The sequence below is a fragment of the Camelus ferus genome, chromosome 19 (assembly GCF_009834535.1).
Source record: "Camelus ferus isolate YT-003-E chromosome 19, BCGSAC_Cfer_1.0, whole genome shotgun sequence".
In the NCBI taxonomy this organism is placed as follows: Eukaryota; Metazoa; Chordata; class Mammalia; order Artiodactyla; family Camelidae; genus Camelus; species Camelus ferus.
Window position 1 is genome coordinate 40823127 of NC_045714.1, and position 20441 is coordinate 40843567.

The 20441-nt window shown below is 46.5% G+C and overlaps 1 protein-coding gene and 1 long non-coding RNA gene across 3 annotated transcripts in view; one reads left to right on the top strand and one right to left on the bottom strand.

Annotated features, from left to right (window-relative positions):
* Nucleotides 1-7684, top strand: part of DHX35 (DEAH-box helicase 35) — a 63010-nt gene extending 55326 nt beyond the window's left edge. Inside the window, 4 exon segments of the mRNA XM_032462299.1 lie at nucleotides 514-595; nucleotides 2508-2579; nucleotides 3639-3750; nucleotides 6464-7684. Coding sequence (XP_032318190.1) covers nucleotides 514-595; nucleotides 2508-2579; nucleotides 3639-3750; nucleotides 6464-6508 — 311 coding nt within the window. The 3' untranslated portion in view covers nucleotides 6509-7684.
* LOC116658014 overlaps nucleotides 1-19052 on the bottom strand; it is a 29749-nt gene extending 10697 nt beyond the window's left edge. Inside the window, exons 1-2 of one of the 2 annotated variants that reach the window (XR_004313236.1) lie at nucleotides 18573-19052; nucleotides 17501-17587 (exon numbers count right to left, since the gene is read on the bottom strand). This is a non-coding gene — a long non-coding RNA (uncharacterized LOC116658014). Of the gene's footprint in view, nucleotides 1-17500; nucleotides 17588-18071; nucleotides 18451-18572 lie in introns of those variants that run through there. The other variant, XR_004313235.1, reaches the window with a different exon arrangement.
* Nucleotides 19053-20441: the final 1389 nt, after the last annotated feature.

Genomic DNA, 20441 nt, shown 5'->3' on the forward strand with positions numbered 1-20441 from the left:
TATCTGTGGCAGATGTTTACTATAGCAACACAGATACCAATTAAAATGAGTATGTTTGAAAAGTTTGAAGAATTACATACTGTAGCTTATAACCACAGAAATGATGTTGTAGTGTTAGTGTCCCAGTTTGTGCCTTATGGATGGAACATCATTCCTGCAAAATGCTCTCCTAAAAAGGACTTCCCAGGGTCACTGGCCAGCCTGTGAGGTGCTCTGTAGGTTCTAGTGCCCAGCCTTGGTCTGGTCATCTGTGGTCCACGGGGGATTGGGGGTCCCAGCTTAAGGGAACAGTCCAGCATGTTTCCCTTAGCAGCCATTGTGAGGGTGGGGACCTCCACAGATGGCGCCAGGGCAGGCCTCCAGCACTGGGAAGCGTGGTGCTGGGACCTGTTCAGGAGACGGTTGCGAGGTGGCTCAGAGCAGCCTGGGGTGGGCCTCACAGCACAGGCCAGAGCACGCAGAGCATGGGGCAGGCAAGGTCTCATCCATCACTCTGTTTGCTCCCTTGTGCAGGTGATCCAGATCCGGTCCTGAGGTGCATTGTTTCTGGATTCTTTGCCAATGCAGCAAGGTTTCACTCTACTGGAGCTTATAGGTAACATAATACTTCGTGAAGTTATTTAAGTCATGGAAATCTTAAAAATGATCCAAACCCCAGAGCAAGTGGATATGGAGGGAAAGTAGAGAGATTAAGCAATTAAAAAAAAATTTGTATCAAGCCTCCTTCTAAAGGTGCATTGAGGTTAGCTGTATAGCTTTAAGTGAAATAACTTATGGAAATGATTCTCAAATGTTCAGCTGTCCACATGTTGTAGAAGGATGACAATTAAAAGTCTGGAGGCTGGTGATGTTTCCAGTCTAACAGAATAATAGGACTGAAAGGAACCATTAAAGGTGATCTTTCCTAGAGAAGTTCCCTTTACCGTTGGGAAAGTTCACGTTGTTTGTAGAGATCTGTAGAACTGATGCCGCCACCTACCCTGACACATTTTGGCCACACTGAATGTTGGCAGGTGCTTCTTTGAGCTGGCTGTCCTTCCTCCTGCTACAGATTACAGCCTGTCTCCTCCAGTTGCATTTTCTAGGCACAGAAACGTCACTGACCCTTGATGCTCTCCGAGAACCTTTAGTGTATTCAAATACTGGTAAAAGCTCACACAGAGTTCAGCCCTCTTTTTCCCAAACGGAATCATTCCAGTTCTTTGAGTTGTGACCTTTGGTCTGTCGTTTCTGTTTCTGAGCTCATCTTAGTCTCAGAACTTCCCTGCAGCCGGTTAGCATGCGGTGATGACCGCAGGCCCTTCTTCAGTCAGGAGCCCTCAGGAGGCTCTCTCCCCAGCTTCTCTTTGCATTTCCTCCATATACTGTCATTAGCTTTTTCCCCTTAGAAAATATTACAGTCCTGTGATCCTGAGGTCGTTGTGATGTCCCTTGTCCTGGACACTGGGCTTTGTTAAATGAGCCCAGAGTTGCACTGAGCTTTTTTGTGTGTTTTTTTGGCAGCCAGGTCTCCTCCATGTAGTATCCTAGTAGCTGACTGTCTGAGCCGATGGACAGCACCTTGCATTTATCTCTAGTGTGTGCTGTGTCACTCCAGGCCAGTAGTCTGTCCTGTCAGCAGCATGTCTGTTGCCCATCGTATGTGCTCCCCCTCCCGACACCGAGTTGTCCCTGTTTGCGGCAGCTCTGGGGAGGCCCGTGAGCTTCTCCAGTGAGCACCGTTATTTTGTTGTCATTTTGATTGCCCCACTCTCCTCAAGAGTATTAATTAGCAATTTTTACTAGCATTTACAAAATCCTTTCACCAGTGTCCTCAGCAGAAATACAGGCTACGTAACAGGCTTTGTGATGGTCGGTCCTTTGGAGACCAAGTTCAGTGTCAGTTGCCCGGTAGGACAGCCAGGACCCCAGGCTGTGGAGAGAAGCTGGGTCATGGCATTTGAACACACGCAGAAACACTCTAATTATGGTTTGGGCAGCAGCATCCTAGTCTGTTAATGTTCTCTTGTGAGCTGATCTTACCAGTAGTCTTGTGTTCAGTAGCATTTTTTTTTAAATTGCATCAAATCTGAGTTGGAATTTGAAATACTATCTGAGAGAATGGATGGTTCAGTGTTGAGCTTTCTCTTTCCCCCGTTATCATCTCCCCCATAGTCTTTATCTTTACTATTTAACTTTGTTTAATAGAAAAGATTATAGAAATAATCATATTTCTGTCCCCAAAGAAATTTTTGAAAAAGAACCCACAGAAGATAAATATTCTGAATCGTTGTTTTTGAATGTCCACATGTTGCTTTTCTCCTGCCTTTTTTGCACAACTTATTCCTGACTTTTGGGGCAGCCCCGGGGGAGGGGTCACAAAGGGCCCAAGAGACGCCGGAGAGAAGAGTGTGTGTGTGTGTGAAGTGCAGCCTGCGTGCACTGTGATGACGGCACACACGTCTGGGGGAAGGTCTCACTCTGAGTGCTTAAAGTCTACTTGAGGCAGAATTGTTCTGTGCCCCAAGGACCATCCGTGACGATCATGAGTTGCACATCCACCCTGCGTCGGTCCTCTATGCAGAGAAGCCGCCTCGCTGGTAAGCCCCCTCCTGCGTCTTAGCCTTGTAAGTGCGCTGAAGGCAAGGCCTAGGTCCTGGTCTCCGCGGGCCCCCCCCGCGCCCGGCACAGCGCCCGGAGTACCAGTGCCCGGGGCACCTTTGTTGATTTTGTTCTGAGTCAGCTACAGAATCTCTGCTCTAGCAAAGATCTCTTCAAGCGAACGGTGTTACTCCTCTGTTCACTCATCCTGCCGAGCAGACGTTCACGGTCATGCTCGGACTAGATGCTGCATCCTCGTGCTGGGCACGGCTCTGCAGGGATGAATTCAGGTCCCAGCCCGCAGCCGGACAGAGGGACACAGATTCCAGTACCTGGGGAGAAAGGCTTTCACAGAAGGGTGTATCTGGTAGATGGCTGTGGATGGCACTTCCTGTGCCAGGCAGAGCCAGGGCTGGCTTCAGGGAGGAGGCTATACTGGCTCTGGAAGCTGACACCTGTATCTAATATGTGCACTTCAAAAATGTAGGGATTTAAATTATCTCCTTGGCTTTTTGCTGTCTTTTACCTCAGCCTCAGGCACGCTTTTTTTTTTTTTTAAATAGAAGTATAATTTATATAGATTGGAAGAGTTTGACAACTGTGTGCATCCATGTAACCCATACTCCAGTAAGATATAGAATATTTTCATCTCTCTAGAAAGTGCCCTTATGTCTCTTTACAGTTAATTCCCAGCTTCTTTCAGAATCAGTAAGCCTTTGCTTCTATTTCTGCATTTCCTAATAAAGTCATTAGGCTCCGTTCAGAGTCCTGTAAATACAAGCACAAGGATCCAGAAGGCCCTGTCCTGATAACTGAGATGTTCTGGAAATCACGTAGGACTTAGTGTCACCTGTAAAATGGACATGCTGTTACCTACCACTCAGATCACGAGGCTTATGTGAGCAACACGAACGCGTGTGTTTAGGGTAGTGCCTGGCACACAGGACAGGTGCCCGTTACAGGTAAAGGGGAGAGAATCTTGTCAGCTCTAATTGTCAGTGGTTCTGAGTGTCATCCTAAGAGAAAGGAAATTAGCTCATGTTCTCGTCTTGTTTCAGGGTCATCTACAACGAAGTTATACAGACCTCCAAGTATTACATGAGGGACGTGACTGCTATTGAATCGGCTTGGCTGTTGGAGCTGGCTCCGCACTTTTATCAACAAGGGACAGTAAGTTCCTTATCAAGAGGTGGTGCTGTTTGTTTCCTATTAGTCTGATTTAGTTTTTGTTGGTTTTTTTTTTCTTTTTTTACTGCCTGTTCTTAAGATTTTTTCCTTTATTTTTTGTTTTTTAGCATTTTGAATTGTGCTGTGCTTTTCTTTGTGTTTTTTCTGCCCGGGTTCTTTGAGCTTGTTGAATCTGTGGACTTTCTTTTGACCACATTTGGAAAATTTGGGGCTGTGATTCGTTAAAATATTTTTTCTGATCCCAGTATCCTTCTCTGCTCTCCTTCTGGAATTCCAGTTATGTACATGTTAGAGCACTTGATATTGTCCCACACGTCACTGAGGCTCCGATCTCTTTTTTCCCTCTTGACCTGTCTTCTTGTTTAGCAGTCAGTACATCTGCAGTGTCCACGCTTTTGTTAAGCCCTTATAGAAAATATTTCATTTCAGATATTATATTTTCCATTTTAAAATTTTCATTTGATCTCTTAAGTTTTTATTTCTGTTTAGAGTTTCCATGTGTTCACTCAATACATTCATCTTTTTCTTTAAATCTTTGAACATATTTATATAGCTGTTTGAAAGAGCATGTCATGCCCATTAATTCAACATCTTTGCCATCTCTAGTCTGTTTTGTTTTTAGACTGTTTTCCCGCCTCGTTCCGGGTCACATTTTCCTGCTTCTGTTGTGTGGTGGTTTGTTGATGTACGCTGGACGTTACAGGTGCTTTGTTGTGAAAAGTTGATTTTGTTGTCTTTAAAGAATATTGAAAATTTTTTTTCTGGTAAACGGTTTAATTCCACTGAGACCTGATTTTACTCTTTATGGGGCAAGTCTTGAGTAGCCCTGCTCCTAAGACATGGGCTTTTTCATGTTACAGCCTAATGTGTAGGATGTTTAGTGAGGTCTTTGCACTCTGCTTGGTCAAAACCCCAGCGTCTCCAGCACTGTTCACACCTTCAGAATCCCCCTGTCAGGCACAGCCCTCCGGTATGTCTTCTCTGCCAGCCGTTTGGAATCTTGGCCTGCGCGTGTGCATTCAGCCCGTGTTGCTTCCTGGGTCTCCTCCTTTCTGATGCCCTGTCCTTGCATACTCCAGCTGGCCCGGCAGCTCTGAGCTCTGACCTGTATTTCCTCTGCCCAGTGATACTGTTGTTCTCTGTATAGGATTTACTTCCCTGTGACAAGGTTTGGAGAGCTGTGCAGAGCCCTGGGATGAATATAACGCTCCCCTTGAGTGTGTCCTTTTTCTCAGGGATTACAGCCCTGTGCTGTCATTATGTAGACCCTTGGAGAACAGAATTACCCTAGAAGCAGAGGCATTTTCCATTCTCAGCTCAGAATGACATTTTCTCTACATCAAACCCACAAAGTTAAAGAACACATAGCCCTAGAATTTTGAAGAAAAAAAAAGGATAATTCCAAATGCCTGTTTTTCAGCTCAGCAGCTCCACTCTGATGACTGCCTGTGATCAGAGTAGTTTCAGAGAAGCCGGGACCTCAGAAATCACCTAATTCAACAGCCTCACTGTACAGCCAAGGGCCTTAAACCCTGTGCCCTGTGCCTCCCACACACCCTGGCCTGGAGAAACTTGGCCCCTCCTTAACTGAACAGCCCAAAGGCACGTCTATGACCTTGTCCAAAATGGGTTGATTTCACCAAGAGCCCTGCGGATCTCCAGTGGCTGCCCATGGGTGGTAGACGGTCCTTTGTTGAACACAGTGTAGCACGTCGCGACCGTCCACAGCCCACGGATCACCCCCGGCTCTGTTCCTGGCACCTTTGGTGACTTTCCATTACCACTGTTTTTCAGAGAGTTGCTCTCACCCTGTAAAGAGGCCTGAAAAAAGTCCAGAGTTAGCTTTGTTTATACCCAACATTCTCCTCAGAAATGAGCACCAAAAATGGTCCCACGCGCATGATGACCTCACCCCTGTTCCCCAGCTAAGGCTCTGAGTGCCTCCCGTTACTTAGAGGGGTCACATCAGGTGAAGTGCAGGGAGGAGAGAATTTGGAGAACTCCAGCCAGACCCACCACTGGAAAGAGGAAGCACAGGGGACCCATTCAGAGGTTTGCCTTTCAAGTCCTTAAGATTTTTTCTCCTCATGCTGAGATACCTTTGGAATCTAAGGGAAATGTTAACCAGGGCCTCGGCAAGAATCTATACTGGTCCTTTCTCAGGCCTGAGTGGATAGAAAGTATGACTTCGGGCAGCTCAGTCCAGACGTGTGTCCCGCTCACTCAGTTCCTTCCCGCCATGCCTGGTGGCGCGTTGCGTCGTCTTTGGCGCCTGGAATTCTTTCAGGGCCTGCGGTTCTCTGTCAGCGATCGGATGGTTGTCTTGAGGCCACTGTAGATGTGCTAAGAAATGGGGTTTGGGCTATGAGCATGCCGGGGGCTGGGGGTTCCTCGTGTGAAGACCCGCTGCGTGTTAGGGCGGCACACCCGGGCGAGCGCCTGCTCGTTGGCTTCTGATTATTAAGGGGTATCGAGGATACCTCAGTTGTGAGCAGAGGTCCTTTGTTAAAGCCACTTCCTTTGTGGGTCCCTTGGGCTCTTTTCCTCCAAACTCTTGCCTGAGGGGCAGGGCATTTACTGAGATGGCGTGGACCAGGTGGACGCGTTGATGTGGTCACTTACATGGGAATTACACTGAGGTCCACTTTCTCTGTCTAACCAAGCCCCACAACAATGTTTTTCTCTTCTCCTGCAGCACCTGTCCCTCAAAGCCAAGAGGGCCAAGGTCCAGGACCAGTGAGCAGAGCTGGGCTGCGGACCGCAGGTACGGCTTGCTACCCTCTCCTCCACGCGGCCACCCCCCACCCAGGGTGGGTGAGCCGGCATCGGCTCAGTGTGGAATCTTCAGCTGTTCTGCAGCCCATTCAAAGCCCCTGCCCTCCCAGTCCCCTCAGCATCCGCCTCCCTTGCCAGGGTCCCGGAGGAGTTTGTGCCTGGACGGGTGTCCCGCCATGTGGGAGTTGGAAGGGCCATGCTCCTGGCTCACCCAGCACCCTCCCTGACCCGGCATGCCACTTCCAGCAGGCCCGTCCTGGCCCAGTTCACAGGGAGCGAGGAGGACAGCAGGCCACTGCAGCTGAAGTACCATGCTGGGTGGGCCGAGGGCTTGCTGGGCTGGCTTTGCTTTCCCTGTGGGGCCGCGGCTCTGTTGACCAGTGAGATGTGTGGCCACAGTGCGAGCAGTGTGTATCCGCGAAGGTCTGAGACCCTGAAACACTGTGGGATTTCCACCAGCATCACCGAGGGTCATGCCTGCTGGGCACAGGGCTTCCCAAACCAGGCAGCTTCTGTTTTCCCTCTGCTTGTGTCCCTGTTTGTCGGCAGCCAGGAGACTTGCAAGGATTGGTGACTGATGGAGAGGACCCGGTGTGCTGTGCTGTGTGCTCTGTGCACAGGGTCCGTCTCTCTGTTTCACAAGTGGGCTCCGCTTCCCCTCCGCATACGATCCCATGTCCCGATGCCACCAGTGAGTGTTCATCAGCTCAGACCCCATCCGGAAGCCTCTGTAGCAGAAATTCACTGTTGAGAGGCTCTAGACTTCTGTGGCTCAAGAACGTAACTCGTACATTTGTTTTTTGTGTGCCTGGTTCTGGTGAGAACGCGGGGACGGGGCGGGGGCTCCCCCATCAGGCGCTGGTCTCACTGGCGCCCCCAGCGCTGCTTTGCTGTGATGACATTTGCATTTCAACACGTGACCGATACAGATTGTTTCCTCTTAACTGTTTCAATGATGTTTATCTTAAAAACATGTAGCTTGAGAATTTATTTTTGTACTGATACTCGTTTGGATGTGCCACTTTTGGCACCAAACATGTATGTCATTTTTATTTCTGTTTTATAAACATGTAAATAATAGTGATAACTTGTTAATAATATAAACCTTTATACCTAAAGTAAACGTATTCCCTCCCACCCATGGTTCTCGTGGTCTGTATTTTAAGATGGTCCAATCAATTCTTCCAGTGATGCTTGGCACACAGCAGCTTTGGGGCCACATGGACACAGGAGGCCCCATACAGCAAGATCACATGACCAAATGGCCTCAGGACCTTATTGGAGGGCAGGGGGTGGGTATAGATGTAGCTCAGTGGTAGAGCATATGCTTAGTGTGCATGAAGTCCTGGGTTCAATCCCCAGTACCTCCATTAAAACAAACCAAAAAAAAGACCTTGTTAGAGCAAACAAGGGACGCTGTTCAAACGAAGTCCCAAAGACAGTCCAGTTCTTGCCGTTTCCGACTGGCATTCTTGTGAAGAAAGATCAGAAATACTTTCTTTTATAATTTAGGGCTGGGGCTGGTCCCAATGAGCTTCTGTTGGGGCGCAAGGAGGAGATGGTGCAGGATCCTCACCCTCTGGCTGAAACTGCAGAGCAAAAACAGGAGATGAAACAGTCGGGGGTGCAGCCTGGAGCCAGCACGCATCACTGGCCACCTCTTCCAGCACGTCTGGGCCGCAGGACCTGTGCCCCTTAGGCAGCCCCCACCAGGCAGGCCTCCGAGCTTCCTACCCCACGTTACATCGCAGCCCATGGTGTATGGAGGGGAATCTCCACGGTCAGGCTTGCAGCCGCACGGTCATGGCTTGGCCGAGGGGCACCTCCATGTGTGTCTGAAGAACCAGATGACCTCGGAAGGAGCGATGACCCGGCCTGGCTGAGAGAGGCTGGCAGGGCCTCACAAAACCTTGTCCCCAAGCGGTTCCACAGGAACGAGTCCCCTCAAACTCCACCTGGGTTTTCAAATATCAGATTTCCACAGCGTTGCCATGTCTCCCTGACACTGAGCCAGGTGCTCAGCGCAGACGTGGAGGGGCGTCTGCGCTGGGAAACGGGGTGGAGGCGGTGGTGAGTGGTGGTGTCCTGTGGGCCCGGAGCGGGCGCTTTGTGTGCCTATGGCTCCCACCCTGCCGGTTCTGCCCTGGAGCTGGTCTCCCTGCAGGCCAGACGACGCCATCACAAGCAGTCCCTGGTCCAGCCAGTGCTCCTGCCGGTCTGAGTCCAGTCAGCAGGTGTGGGCTGAGCACCTGGGCCGCATGCACGGCATGGAGGTGGGTGGAGATGTTTGATGATGGGTGACCAGGTGAGTGGAACCGCACGGAGGACAGGGGACAAGAATGACAGTGTGAGAGACTGCAGAGGCCACGGCGGGTGGTAGTTAGAGGCCAGGCAACATCCAAAAGAAGCTCCCTGACAGACCCTTTCCTTGTGAACATCCATTACAGATCATGCTGACATCCCACTGCCCTGTCCCCTCCCAGCTGAGCCTTTCGCTTTAGCTGTGAATGTGGAGCGTCGCCCAGTCCCCCAGCTCCACGTTCTGGCGTCGGCATCAGCCCAGCCGGCGACCAGCGCTGCTTTCTCTTGGTGGCCTAGTTGCTGCCCCTCCGTCCTGGGTCCCCTGCCTTCTGTCCCTGTTCTCAGCTCCGCTTTGCAGAACCCTGGGCTGATGGCTTCTGGTTTCATAGGGTTAGGGAGGTGAGGGGCACGAGGCTGAGGTGCCTCAATTCAGATGACCATGGGACCCTGTCCTGGACCAGATCTCTGGTGGTGGGACCTGGGAAAGCTCCAGCCCAGATGATTCTAATGATGTAGTGATTTGGGAACCAGTGGTAAAGGAGACACGGTCATAAATACATCAAACCCAGGGAGGGAGGTGTGTCATCAGCTGGGCGGTCAAGAGGAGCATCAGATGTGAGTGACAGTTTTTATACAGTTGTACTCTTATCACGTAACTGGATCCCACCCTGAGCCCACTGGCCCGTTCCCCCAAAGCACTGTGGTCGGTGGGGTGCGAATTCAACTCTGGGCGGGTCACCAATGTCAGCCCACCAAGAGTTTTCCTGACTGCCTTCCTCAAATGAGGAACATATAATAATTAGCATTTTGTAAAGCTTAAAGTTATTCTGTATAAAAGATCACCCCATCCTTTAGTGATTTTTTTCTTTTGTGCTAAACTGTTCTTTCCTTTCGAAAACAATGGTGATGTTATTGGTAGTTTAAAAAAAATGTTTTCCTTAGAAAAACAAAATATCAGCAATCTTACATCAGTCTTCCAATTAAGAACCAATTCAAAACAAGGCCAAAAACTGGTTAATGAGATCCCCAAGTCCAGGAACCACTGGGTTGTGGGCCAGCTGGCAACATCTGCACCAAGCATCATAGCTGTGGGGAGACGGAGCCACCCTGCCAAGCAACTGAATTGCAAGCAAACTTCTGGAGCAGCAGGAGGACTCCCTGTCTTTACACAACTGGAAGGACTCAAGTTAGCAGGACTCAGCCCCCAGATCCCTTACCTCACCTTTAGATAAGATCAGATCTTTTCCACTCTCCAATGACTCATCTGGATTTTTCGTCCACCTTCCAACATGTGCTGAAACAGGATGCTGGAACTCTGGATTTCTTGTCCTTTTAATCTATTTCTTTTCTGCACCTGGCACTGGAAATAGCCAAGCCAATCATTTCACACACAGCTGGCCACTCGGAGGAAAGTAGCCAGTCTGCATGGCAGGTGTCCTGGAGACGGCTTGTCCTGGGGTCCTCCCAGTCACTGCTCTGCCTGGCGATCCAGGGGGATGTTCTGGCACCTCCGGTGAATCACGGAGATGCTGCCTTCAGCATTCTTGGAGGTACTGAGCTTGTTCAAACAGGCTGCCTCCTTGCCTGTCAGAGAGATTCCCAGGGCATCACTTTCCCTGGCCCTGCGGTGTATGTGGCCTCGGCCTCGGCCTCTCTTGTGGGTTCTGCTAAAGGCAGTGAGTGAGCCAGCGAGGCTGGGAGGTTCATGAGTGAGTTGGTGGACTGGTGAGAGGCCCAGTGGGGATGCCCCAGAATCTCCATAGCCAGGTGAAGGCCCACCAGGGGCCGCTGCCCACAGCTTGTGTGTTGACCATGGCCTGGGCAGAAGCTCTGAATACGAAGGTCCTGGCCAGGCTCTTCCCTGCCCCAGACTGATGGGGCGGAACCGTCACCAGATCCGAAGTAGCCCAGGCTCCCTGCCTCTAGCCCATGGCATCTGGACCCCAGGGACCCTGAGAGCAGGACTTGGCTGGTCAGGACTTAGCAGTCTGCCTTCAGTTGGTTCCTTTGAGCCTTTTCCTCTCCACTTCCACTTGCTTTGTTTTTGGTTTTGAAGTGCACTTGGGTTTGCTTTGTACCTGCTGCCACTGTGTTTACTCTTAGCTCTTGTTTGTTCATTTTTTTCCACATGTGCGTATGCTTTGTCCCTTTAACTTATCTCTGTGGCTTCTGCATTATTTCTGTCTTGTACCATGAAGTTTAAAAAAGAATAAGGTGTGATTTGCCTCATGTTCTTACTCTTTTAAAAAGTATTTTTACCTTCACGTTTTATTCTAACTTCTTCTTTAAACTCTACTTACTTGTTTCTAACTTTTGTTTTATACTTTTAGGTACAAAGAAAAACTTCGTTCAATTTTTTGGTTTTTAAAGAAATTAAAAAAAATTTTTAACGGGGGGAGGTAATTCAGTTTGTTTATTTACTCATTCATTCATTTTAATGGAGGCACTGGGGATTGAACCCAGGACCTCATGCATGCTAAGCATGCAGTTTACCACTGAGCTATACCCTCCACCCATCTCAACTTTTTGTTTTTATTCTGTAAAGATTTTCTTTTGTGAGTTTTATTTTCTCATTTTAATCTGTTAGTTAAACTCACCTTAACGATTTACTACTCATTTCATTTTACTTCAGTTTCTTCTTTCTCTTATATCTTGGTTTGCTTAATTTGTTTCCATGCCTGGCAAAAGGCCTAACAGTAGGTGTGAGAGCAGAAGGGAAGACGTTTGTAATTGCTGAAACTAACAAGGGATTATGTGTCAAGAACAGACCAGGAGCTCCTATGAACCAATAATAAGGATCGCCCGACAGAAAAAAAATGGGTACAGGGAGCGAGCAGTTTATAGAAGCAGACCCCAGAGTCTACCAAGCCTGTGGAAGCAGTTCAAATCAATGATCAAGCAATAATTCAACATCACTTTGCACCCATCAGATTAGCACAAATTGCAAAGATGGGTAATGCCAAGTGTTGGCAGAGACATGGGGACCTCGGTGCACTGATGGAGAGAGCCACCTGGCACAACTCATCAAATGAAGTATGTGTATGCCCCCCAGTCTGGAAATTCCATGTCTGTGTAAATGTTCCCAACAAAAAGTCTCACCTGGGTTCGTAAGGAGACATGTATAAGGATGCTCACCCAGTGTGATTGTGGTTGGGAGGGTAGTAGTGGTGGAGTCAGGGGTGGAGGAATATCCATCCCCAGGGGAATGTGCAGGGAAGATTCAGGAGATGACACCATGCAGCCATGGAGTACTACAGAGCAGTTTCAAGCCACAGACAACGTATAACACAGACCTTCAATATAGCTGAGCAAGAAAAGAATCAGTGAGATGTGACAATTCCATCCACAGATGCTAAAAATACATTCACACAAAAAGCAATAGAGAGAATCTCATCAAGATGGCGGAGTAGTAGGACCACGAGCTCGCCTCCTCCCACGAACACAACAAAACCACAACTGACTGCTGAACAACCACCGATAAAAAAGAATGGAACCTACCAAAAAACCTTCAACTGGAGACATAAAGAGGGAACCACGGCGGGATGGTAGGAGGGGCTCACACATGATATAATCGGGTCCCATACCCCCTGGGTGGGCAAACCACAAGCTGGAGAATAATTATATTGCAGGAGTGAGAGGTCTGAGGTCTGGTCTGGTGTCAGGAGGAGCCCCCAGAGCACTTGGCTTTGAAAGCCAGTGGGGCTAATTGCAGGAGCTCCACAGGACTGGGGAAAACAGACTTCACTCTTAAACAGTGCACACAGAATCTCACGTGCACTGGGACCAAGGGCGGAAGCAGTGATTTCATAGGAGCCTGGGCCAAACCTGCCTGCTGTCCTGGAAGGTCTCCTGGGGAGGAGATAGAGCAGCAGCGGTTCATTCTGGGGAAATAAAAGCTGGCAGCGGACATTCAAGGAGTATTCATCTGCATGAATTTTCCTAGCTTGGGTCATTAGTACCAAGACCTGGCCCCATCCAACAGCCTATAGGCTTAAAGGCTGGGATGCCTCAGGCCAAACGACTAACTGGATGGGAACACAGCCCCACCCATTAGCAGACAGGCTGCCTAAAGACTTCCTGAGCCCACAGTCCTGCCCACCAGAGGGCCAGGATCCAGATTCACCCACCAGGGGGCAGGCACTGGCCCCTCCCACCAGGAAACCTGCACAAGCCTCTAGTCTAGCCTCACCCACTAGGGAGCAGACACCAGAAGTAAGAAAACAATCCCATGGACCGTGGAAGGAGCCTGCAAACGCAGGCCAGAATCTCCCCTGGGACCAGCTGGCCCTTGGCCTTTGGGTGACGAAAGGGGAGTACACTGCTGGGATGCAAAGGATGTCACCTACAGAGGGTCACTTCTCCAAGGTCAAGAAACATAACTAACCTACCACATACATAAAAATACAAATAGAAATTTAGACAAAATGAGATGGCAGAGGAGTATGTTCCAGGCAAAGGTGAAACATAAAATACCACAAGAACGAATTGACAAGGAGATAAGCAATCTACCCAAGAAATAATTCAGAGTCATGATTGTGAAGATGATCAGAGAACTCAGGAGGAGAATGGACGCACAGAGCAAGAAATTAGAAGCGTTTAGCAAAGAGACAGAAAACATAAAGAATAACCAGAGGTGAAGAATGCAACAACTGAAATAACACTAGAGGTAACTAAGAGCAGACTAAGTGAGGCAGAGGACCAGGTCAGTGAGCTAGAAGACAGAGTAGTGGAAATCACTATGCCAGAACATTAAAAAAAAAATCAAAACAAAGAATGAAAAAAAATGAGGATAGTTTAAGAGACCTCTGGGACAACAGGAAGCACACTGAACTTCAGCATCATAGGGGTCCCAGAAGGAGAAGAGAGAGAGATAAGGACCTGAGAAGACATTTGAAGAGATAATAGCCGAAAACTTCCCTAACTTGGGAAAGGAAACAGTTACCCAAGTCCAGGAAGCACAGAGAATCCCACACAGGATTAACCTGAAGAGGAGCACGGGGAGGCACCTAGTCATCAAATTGACAAAAATTAAAGATACACAGAAAATGTTAAAAGCAATAAGAGAAAAGCAACAAATAACAAACAAGGGAACTCCCATAAGGTTATCAGCTGATTTTTCAGCAGCAACTCTGCAGGCCGGAAGGGAGTGGCACGATATATTTAAAGCGGTGCAAGGGAGTCAGCAAGTCAGTCAAAGTAAATAAATAAACCCAATTACCTACCCCCCTCCAAAAAAAAAAAAAAAAAAAACAAACCCTAAAAAACAAAACAAAACAAAAGTCAAAAACAGGGGGTGAGTATAGCCCAGTGGTAGAATGCCTGCTTAGCATACACAAGGTCCTGGGTTCAATCCCCAGTGCCTCCATTAAACAAGCAAAACTTAACCCCCCACAAACAAACAAAAATTATAAAAAATAAATAAAAGAATCAGACACCATGATCCAGTAGGATTTATTCCAGGGATGCAAGGATTTTTCATTACCTGCAGATCAATGTGCTACAGCACATTAACAAATTAAAGAATAAAAACCATGTGATCATCTCAATAGATGCAGAAAAAGCTTTTGACAAAATCCAACAATCCGTTTACGATAAAAACTCTTCAGAAAGTGGGCATAGAGGGAACATACCTCAACATAATGAAGTCCCTATATGACAAACCCACAGCTAACATCAAACTCAACAGTGAAAAACTGAAAGCATTTCCTCTAAGATCGGGAACAAGACAAAGATGCCCTCTCTTGTCATTTTCGTTCAACACGGTTTTGAAAAAGTCCTGGCCACAGCAATCAGAGAAGCAGCAGAAATAAAAGGAATGAAAATTGGAAAAAAAGTAGTAGAACTGTCAGTGTTTGCAGATGACATGCTACAATACACGGAAAATCCTAAAGACTGCAGGAAGACTACTAGAGCTCATCAATGAATTCAGTAAAGCTGCAGGATACAAAATTAATACACAGAAGTCTGTTGCATTTCTATACACTAACAATGAAATATCAGAAAGACAAATTGAGGAAGTAATCCCATTTGCCATCTCATCACAAAGAATAAAATACCTGGGAATAAACCTACCTAAGAAGGCAAAAGACCTATACTTTGAAAACCATAAGATGCTGATGAAAGAAAATGAAGATGACAAAAACAGATGGAAAGATATACTATGTCCTTGGACTGGAAGAATTAATATTGTTAAAATGGCCGTACTACCTAAGGCAATCTACAGATTCATTGCAATCCCTATCAAATTACCAATGGCATTTTTCACAGAGCTGGAACAAAAAAATGTTAAAATCTGTATAGAAACACAAAACACCCCAAGTAGCCAAAACAATTTTCAGAAAGAGGAGCAGATCTGGAGGAATCAAGCTCCCAGACTTCAGACTATACTATGAAGCTACAATAATCAAAACAGTATGGTACTCACACAAAAACAGACACATAGATCAATGGAAAAGGACAGAAAGTCCAGAAATGAACCCACACACTTATAGTCAATTAATCTACAATGAAAGAGGCAAGAATATAGAATGGAGAAAACACAGTCTCTTCAGCAAGTGGTGTTGGGAAAACTGGACAGCAGCATGCAAATCAATGAAGTTAGAACACTCCCAAACACCACACACAAAAATAAACTCAAATGGCTTAAAGACTTAAACATAAGACAAGACACTATAAACTCTCCAGAAGGAAACAGGCAAAACATTCTCTGACATCAATCTTAGCAATGATCTCCTAGGGCAGTCTACCCAAGCAATAGAAATAAAAGCAAAAATAAACAAATGGGACCTAATTAAACTTATAAGCTTTTGCACAGCAAAGGAAACCATAAACAAAAAGACAATCTACAGAATGGGAGAAAATATTTGCAAGTGATGCAACTGACAAGGGCTTAATTTCCAGAATATACAAACAGCTCATGCAACTTAACAAACAAACCCCAAAAAACTCAATCCAAAAGTGGGCAGAAGACCTAAATAAGCATTTCTCCAATGAAGATACACAAATGGCCAATAGGTACATGAAAAAACGCTCAATAGCACTAATTATCAGAGAAATACAAATCAAAACTACACTGAGGTATCACCTCAGACCAGTCAGAATGGCCATCATTCAAAAGACCACGAACGATACATTCTGGAGAGGGTGTGGAGAACAGGGAACCCTCCTACACTGCTGGTGGGAATGTGCAGCCATTATGGAAAACAGTATGGAGATTCCTTAAAAAACTAAAAGTAGACTTACCATATCATTCAGCAATCTCACTCCTGAACATATATCTGGAGGAAACTCTAATTCAAAAAGATACATGTACCCCAATGTTTACAGCAGCACTATTTACAATAGCCAAGACATGGAAACAACCTAGATGTCCATCGACAGGTGACTGGATAAAGAAATTTTGGGTGTGTGTGTGTGTATGTATGTATGTGTGTGTGTGTGTATATATATTATATATATATATATATATACACACATACATATTACATATAAATAAATATAATGGAATACTTCTCAGCCGTAAGAAAGACTAAAATAATGCCATTTGTGGCAACATGGACGGACCTGGAGAAAGTCCTTCTAAGTGAGCTAAGGCTGAAAGACAAAGAAAAATACCATATGATATCACTTATATGTGGGATCTAAAAAGAAGATACAAATGAAATTATTTACAAAACAGAAAAAGACTTACCGACATGGAAAACAAACTTATGGTTACGGGGTATGTGTGGGGCAGGGAAGGGGAGATGTGGAGGGATAAATTGGGAGTTTGGGATTTGCAAATACTAATTACTAGATATAAGAGATTAAACAATAAAGTCCTACTGTATAGCACAGGGAACTATATTCAATACCTTCTAATAGCCTATAATGAAAAAGAATGTGAAAAGGAATATATATTTATATAATATATAAAACTGAATCACTATGCTGTATACCAGAAATCAACACATTGTAAATAGACTACACTTTAATAAAAAAAATTAATAAATTTCAAGTTAACAAATATCTGGAGAGATTATTTTTAAGTAGACATTCCTAAAACACAATTATTTCTAAAGAGTTCACCCAAAAGCTCTTATCTCATTTGCACTGAATTCACTTATAACAATTTAATCATATCAAGTTAGTTAAATTTTTTTCTGCTGACAAACTCTGAAACAGGAAGAACATGACATTACTGACCTTCATTAAACCCAGGTACAATAAAAAGACATGTCTGCATTGATTATACCAAGTTTAGGGTAGCTTTAATATCAGATATCAATCCAATATTGAACATTTCCTGGATCACATAAACCTGAAATTTGTTCTGTGTTTTGTACTTCGACGTATTTACTTTGTAAGCACTTACTTTTAAGTCAATTAAATAGACTTCATTTACAAGTTAGTTTTTAGTAAAAACAGAACCAGAGATCTCAGTTTTTCTGCTTGAGTTTTTAAAAAAATTGTTTTTTGTTTTCTCCTCCTTGAGACCTCAGTTAGATCACTTCCATCTCAAAGGCACAGGAAAAGGAATGTAAATTTCCCCTCTGCTTTTACAAAACTGAACCATCTCATTTATTTTCAGGGATTTTTTTTTCAGTTCCCAAATAATCCACTCCAGTTTAAAGAAATAACAGCAATAGACAGTAATGCATATGTATCATTCACTCACGTTCACCCGCCTCACTTCCAGCAAAACCAGGAAGAGAGAACCGGATTTGTACTCAGGTACCGAGACACACACACGCCCCTCCACTGCCTGCAAGATAAAAGCCAAACAGAAAAAGGCCCACTTTAATACAGCAGAGTCACTGGGGTCATTGTTCTCCAGACCTCAGGGAGCACTGAGCCCACACAGAGTTACAGTAAAAAAAATACCATTTTCTTTCATTTATGGGATTGTAGCTGAAGATTTCCCAGTTTTACAAGATATACCCTGAGGCAACTGTAAGATGGAACCGAGCTCTGAGCATCCATGCTTAATTATTCACGGCCGGTGCTACCAAACAGCAAGCTAACAACAATTCACCACGCCCTCTCGGGGTCACAGCTCCCCAGCCAATGGCCCATCAATCCAAAAGGGGAGAACCCCAACCAAGATGTCAAGCCCTGCCAAGATGAAACTGAGTAAATGATCAAGGCTAGTCCGCAAAGGGAAAATCCCAGCCAATGTTCCGCTGCAGGTGAAGCCTGTGCAATGGGGAGGGATACCCTGGCAGCATCACACGAGCCCCGTTACTCACCAAAGCCATCTCAGCCGGCCGGTGCAAGCACTGACACGTATAAACAACACACACAGTCCCGTACAAACATCAGGCGACGTGAAGCCAAAAAGTCCCACCTACACTCCCAGATGGAGGCTTCCAGAGTGGCCTGGCTCCAGAAAAAGAATGGACCCAGAGTGGCTCCCAATGAGCCCAGAATGACTCCTTCCGTTCTGGGAAGTAGGTAGAGTGGATAGAATTTTCCCATCTTGTGCAAGCTGGATTGGCTCAACCCAAAATGATACACACAGAAACACAAACTACAAATAAGCTCCAGCTGCAATATCAGACAATCAAAGGAGGTGTAGTCTAAAAATTCCACTTCCACTCCCAAGCGGAGGACTCCAAACAGATGGGCCCGGCTCCTGAAAGAGAACGGACCCCTTTCAAGAGCAGACCCTGAGCTGCTCACTTCCCACAAAGGGATGAGCCCAGATGGATGGAGAGAATTCCCAGCCTGTGCAAGCTGGAGTGACTCACCCCCAGGCGACACGGATGCGGACCGTAGCTCCGGGTGGTTCTTGGCTCCAAGCAGCCTTGTGCCGGGGAGCCGGTGCCTGTCTGGTAGAGTCCCTGCTGGTTCCACGGAGTGAAGTGAGCTCCGGCAGCTGCTGGGACCCAGGGCTGGTTTTGCCAAAATTATTACTGAACGCAAGTTCATGTGCCCCACGCACCATGAAGCCAAACAATACCGGATGGTCGGAGTTCTGGGCAGAGAGATGTTCAGCGCTGGGCCCAGCAAGGAGAATCAGCGTCTCACGAGCGTCTCGTGCCCTCAAAGCCCTGAACTCCCTGAAGGGTTTCAGCTGAGTATCTTTGGAGGCTAGGTGAGGGAGGGGCGTCCCAGAGTCTGTGATCAGCTGTGTCTAGTTCTCAGATCGGTGAGGCTGCTAGAAGGTCTGAGCGCTTTGAGCTCAGGATCATCAAATAGTTACTTTCTTCCACGTGGTGGTGGTTTTTTAGCATCTGAAACACGCAGGAAGTATGCAGGAGATACTATTATCCGGGTCCTTCAAGGAGGAGCTACAGCAGAAGATACGGGGGAGGAGTCTGTCCGGGGAAGTCCCAAAGGGTCCCACTCAGTTATAACCTGAGATGCTTGTAAACTTCAGCAGTTTACTGCCCCGAGGTGCGGCTCCCTCTCTTTTTATCACTGGCCCGCTGGTCATTTAGAACTAGTTAATGAGCACCGATGTCTGGGTTTCCAAGAATTGCCTTGTAGTTGGGAGAAATCTGGGCCTAGATAGTGAGGCAACGTGGAAATTCCAAGAGGCCACTGGGGAGCTTATTAAATTTGTCTTACTTTAAACTTTTCACAATCATGCTGGGTGTTCCTGACTTGGACTGCAGACTCAGAAGGAGGAACAGTCACCTGTCTCCGTTACCCAGATTCTGGAAGAGTTACCTGTCCCGGTGGCGAGGGCTTCACGGAAATCTCAGCTTCTCAGGACAGAGGGCAGGTTCCCTGTTCCCAAATTTCTAAACCAAGGTCAGATCTCCCGAACTATGATGATGCCTGGCCCAGTTCTGAGTGGGCCCAGATGGAGTCAAATTTTGACATTTGATTTTTGCCAGTGGATGGGTCCATTGCTCCAGCTGGGATTAGGGTGATGGGGCCCTGCTTCCAGCCTGACTCTCTCCTGGTTTTCGCCCAGATGACACTCTGACATCCATTAGGTGTGAGAATAATTCTTGCAGGTCACAAGGACACATATTCGTGACAGCGCGACTTGATGTCTCCTGAGTAGTGGGGACAGGCACACTGAAATCTGAGTCAGAAGACCCGGATTAAAAGCAAAAAGCAGTGGGAAGAGTATAGCTGGTGGTAGAGCACACATGCTTAGCACGCACAAGGCCCTGGGTTCAATCCCTGGTACCTCCATTTAAAAAAAAACAAAAAGAAAAAAAACTTTTATTGAAGTATAATTTACACATAATAAATGCACTAATTTTATTTCAATAGTTCAATGAGTTTTGACAAATATATACACCCTAAATTACCATCAAAATCAAGCACAGAAAACACTTCTGTCCAGAGGCTTCCCTCATGATCTTTTGTAGCCAAGCCTCCATCCCCACCCAGACCCCCTGGCCTCAAGCATTGCTCTTCTGCTTTCTCTCACTGTGAATTAGTTTTGCCTTTTCTAGAATTTCATATACATGGAATAATTCAAAATGTATTGTTTTGTGTCTGGTGAAGACCTGGGCTTAAGCCCCAGTCTCACTAGACAGTCTCACAATTAGACAACTTTGTGACTCCTGGCAAGATGCCATTTCTGTCTTCACCCCAGTTTCCTCATCTGTCTGATGAAGGTAATAACTTACAACACTCAGTCGATCAAGAGTGTA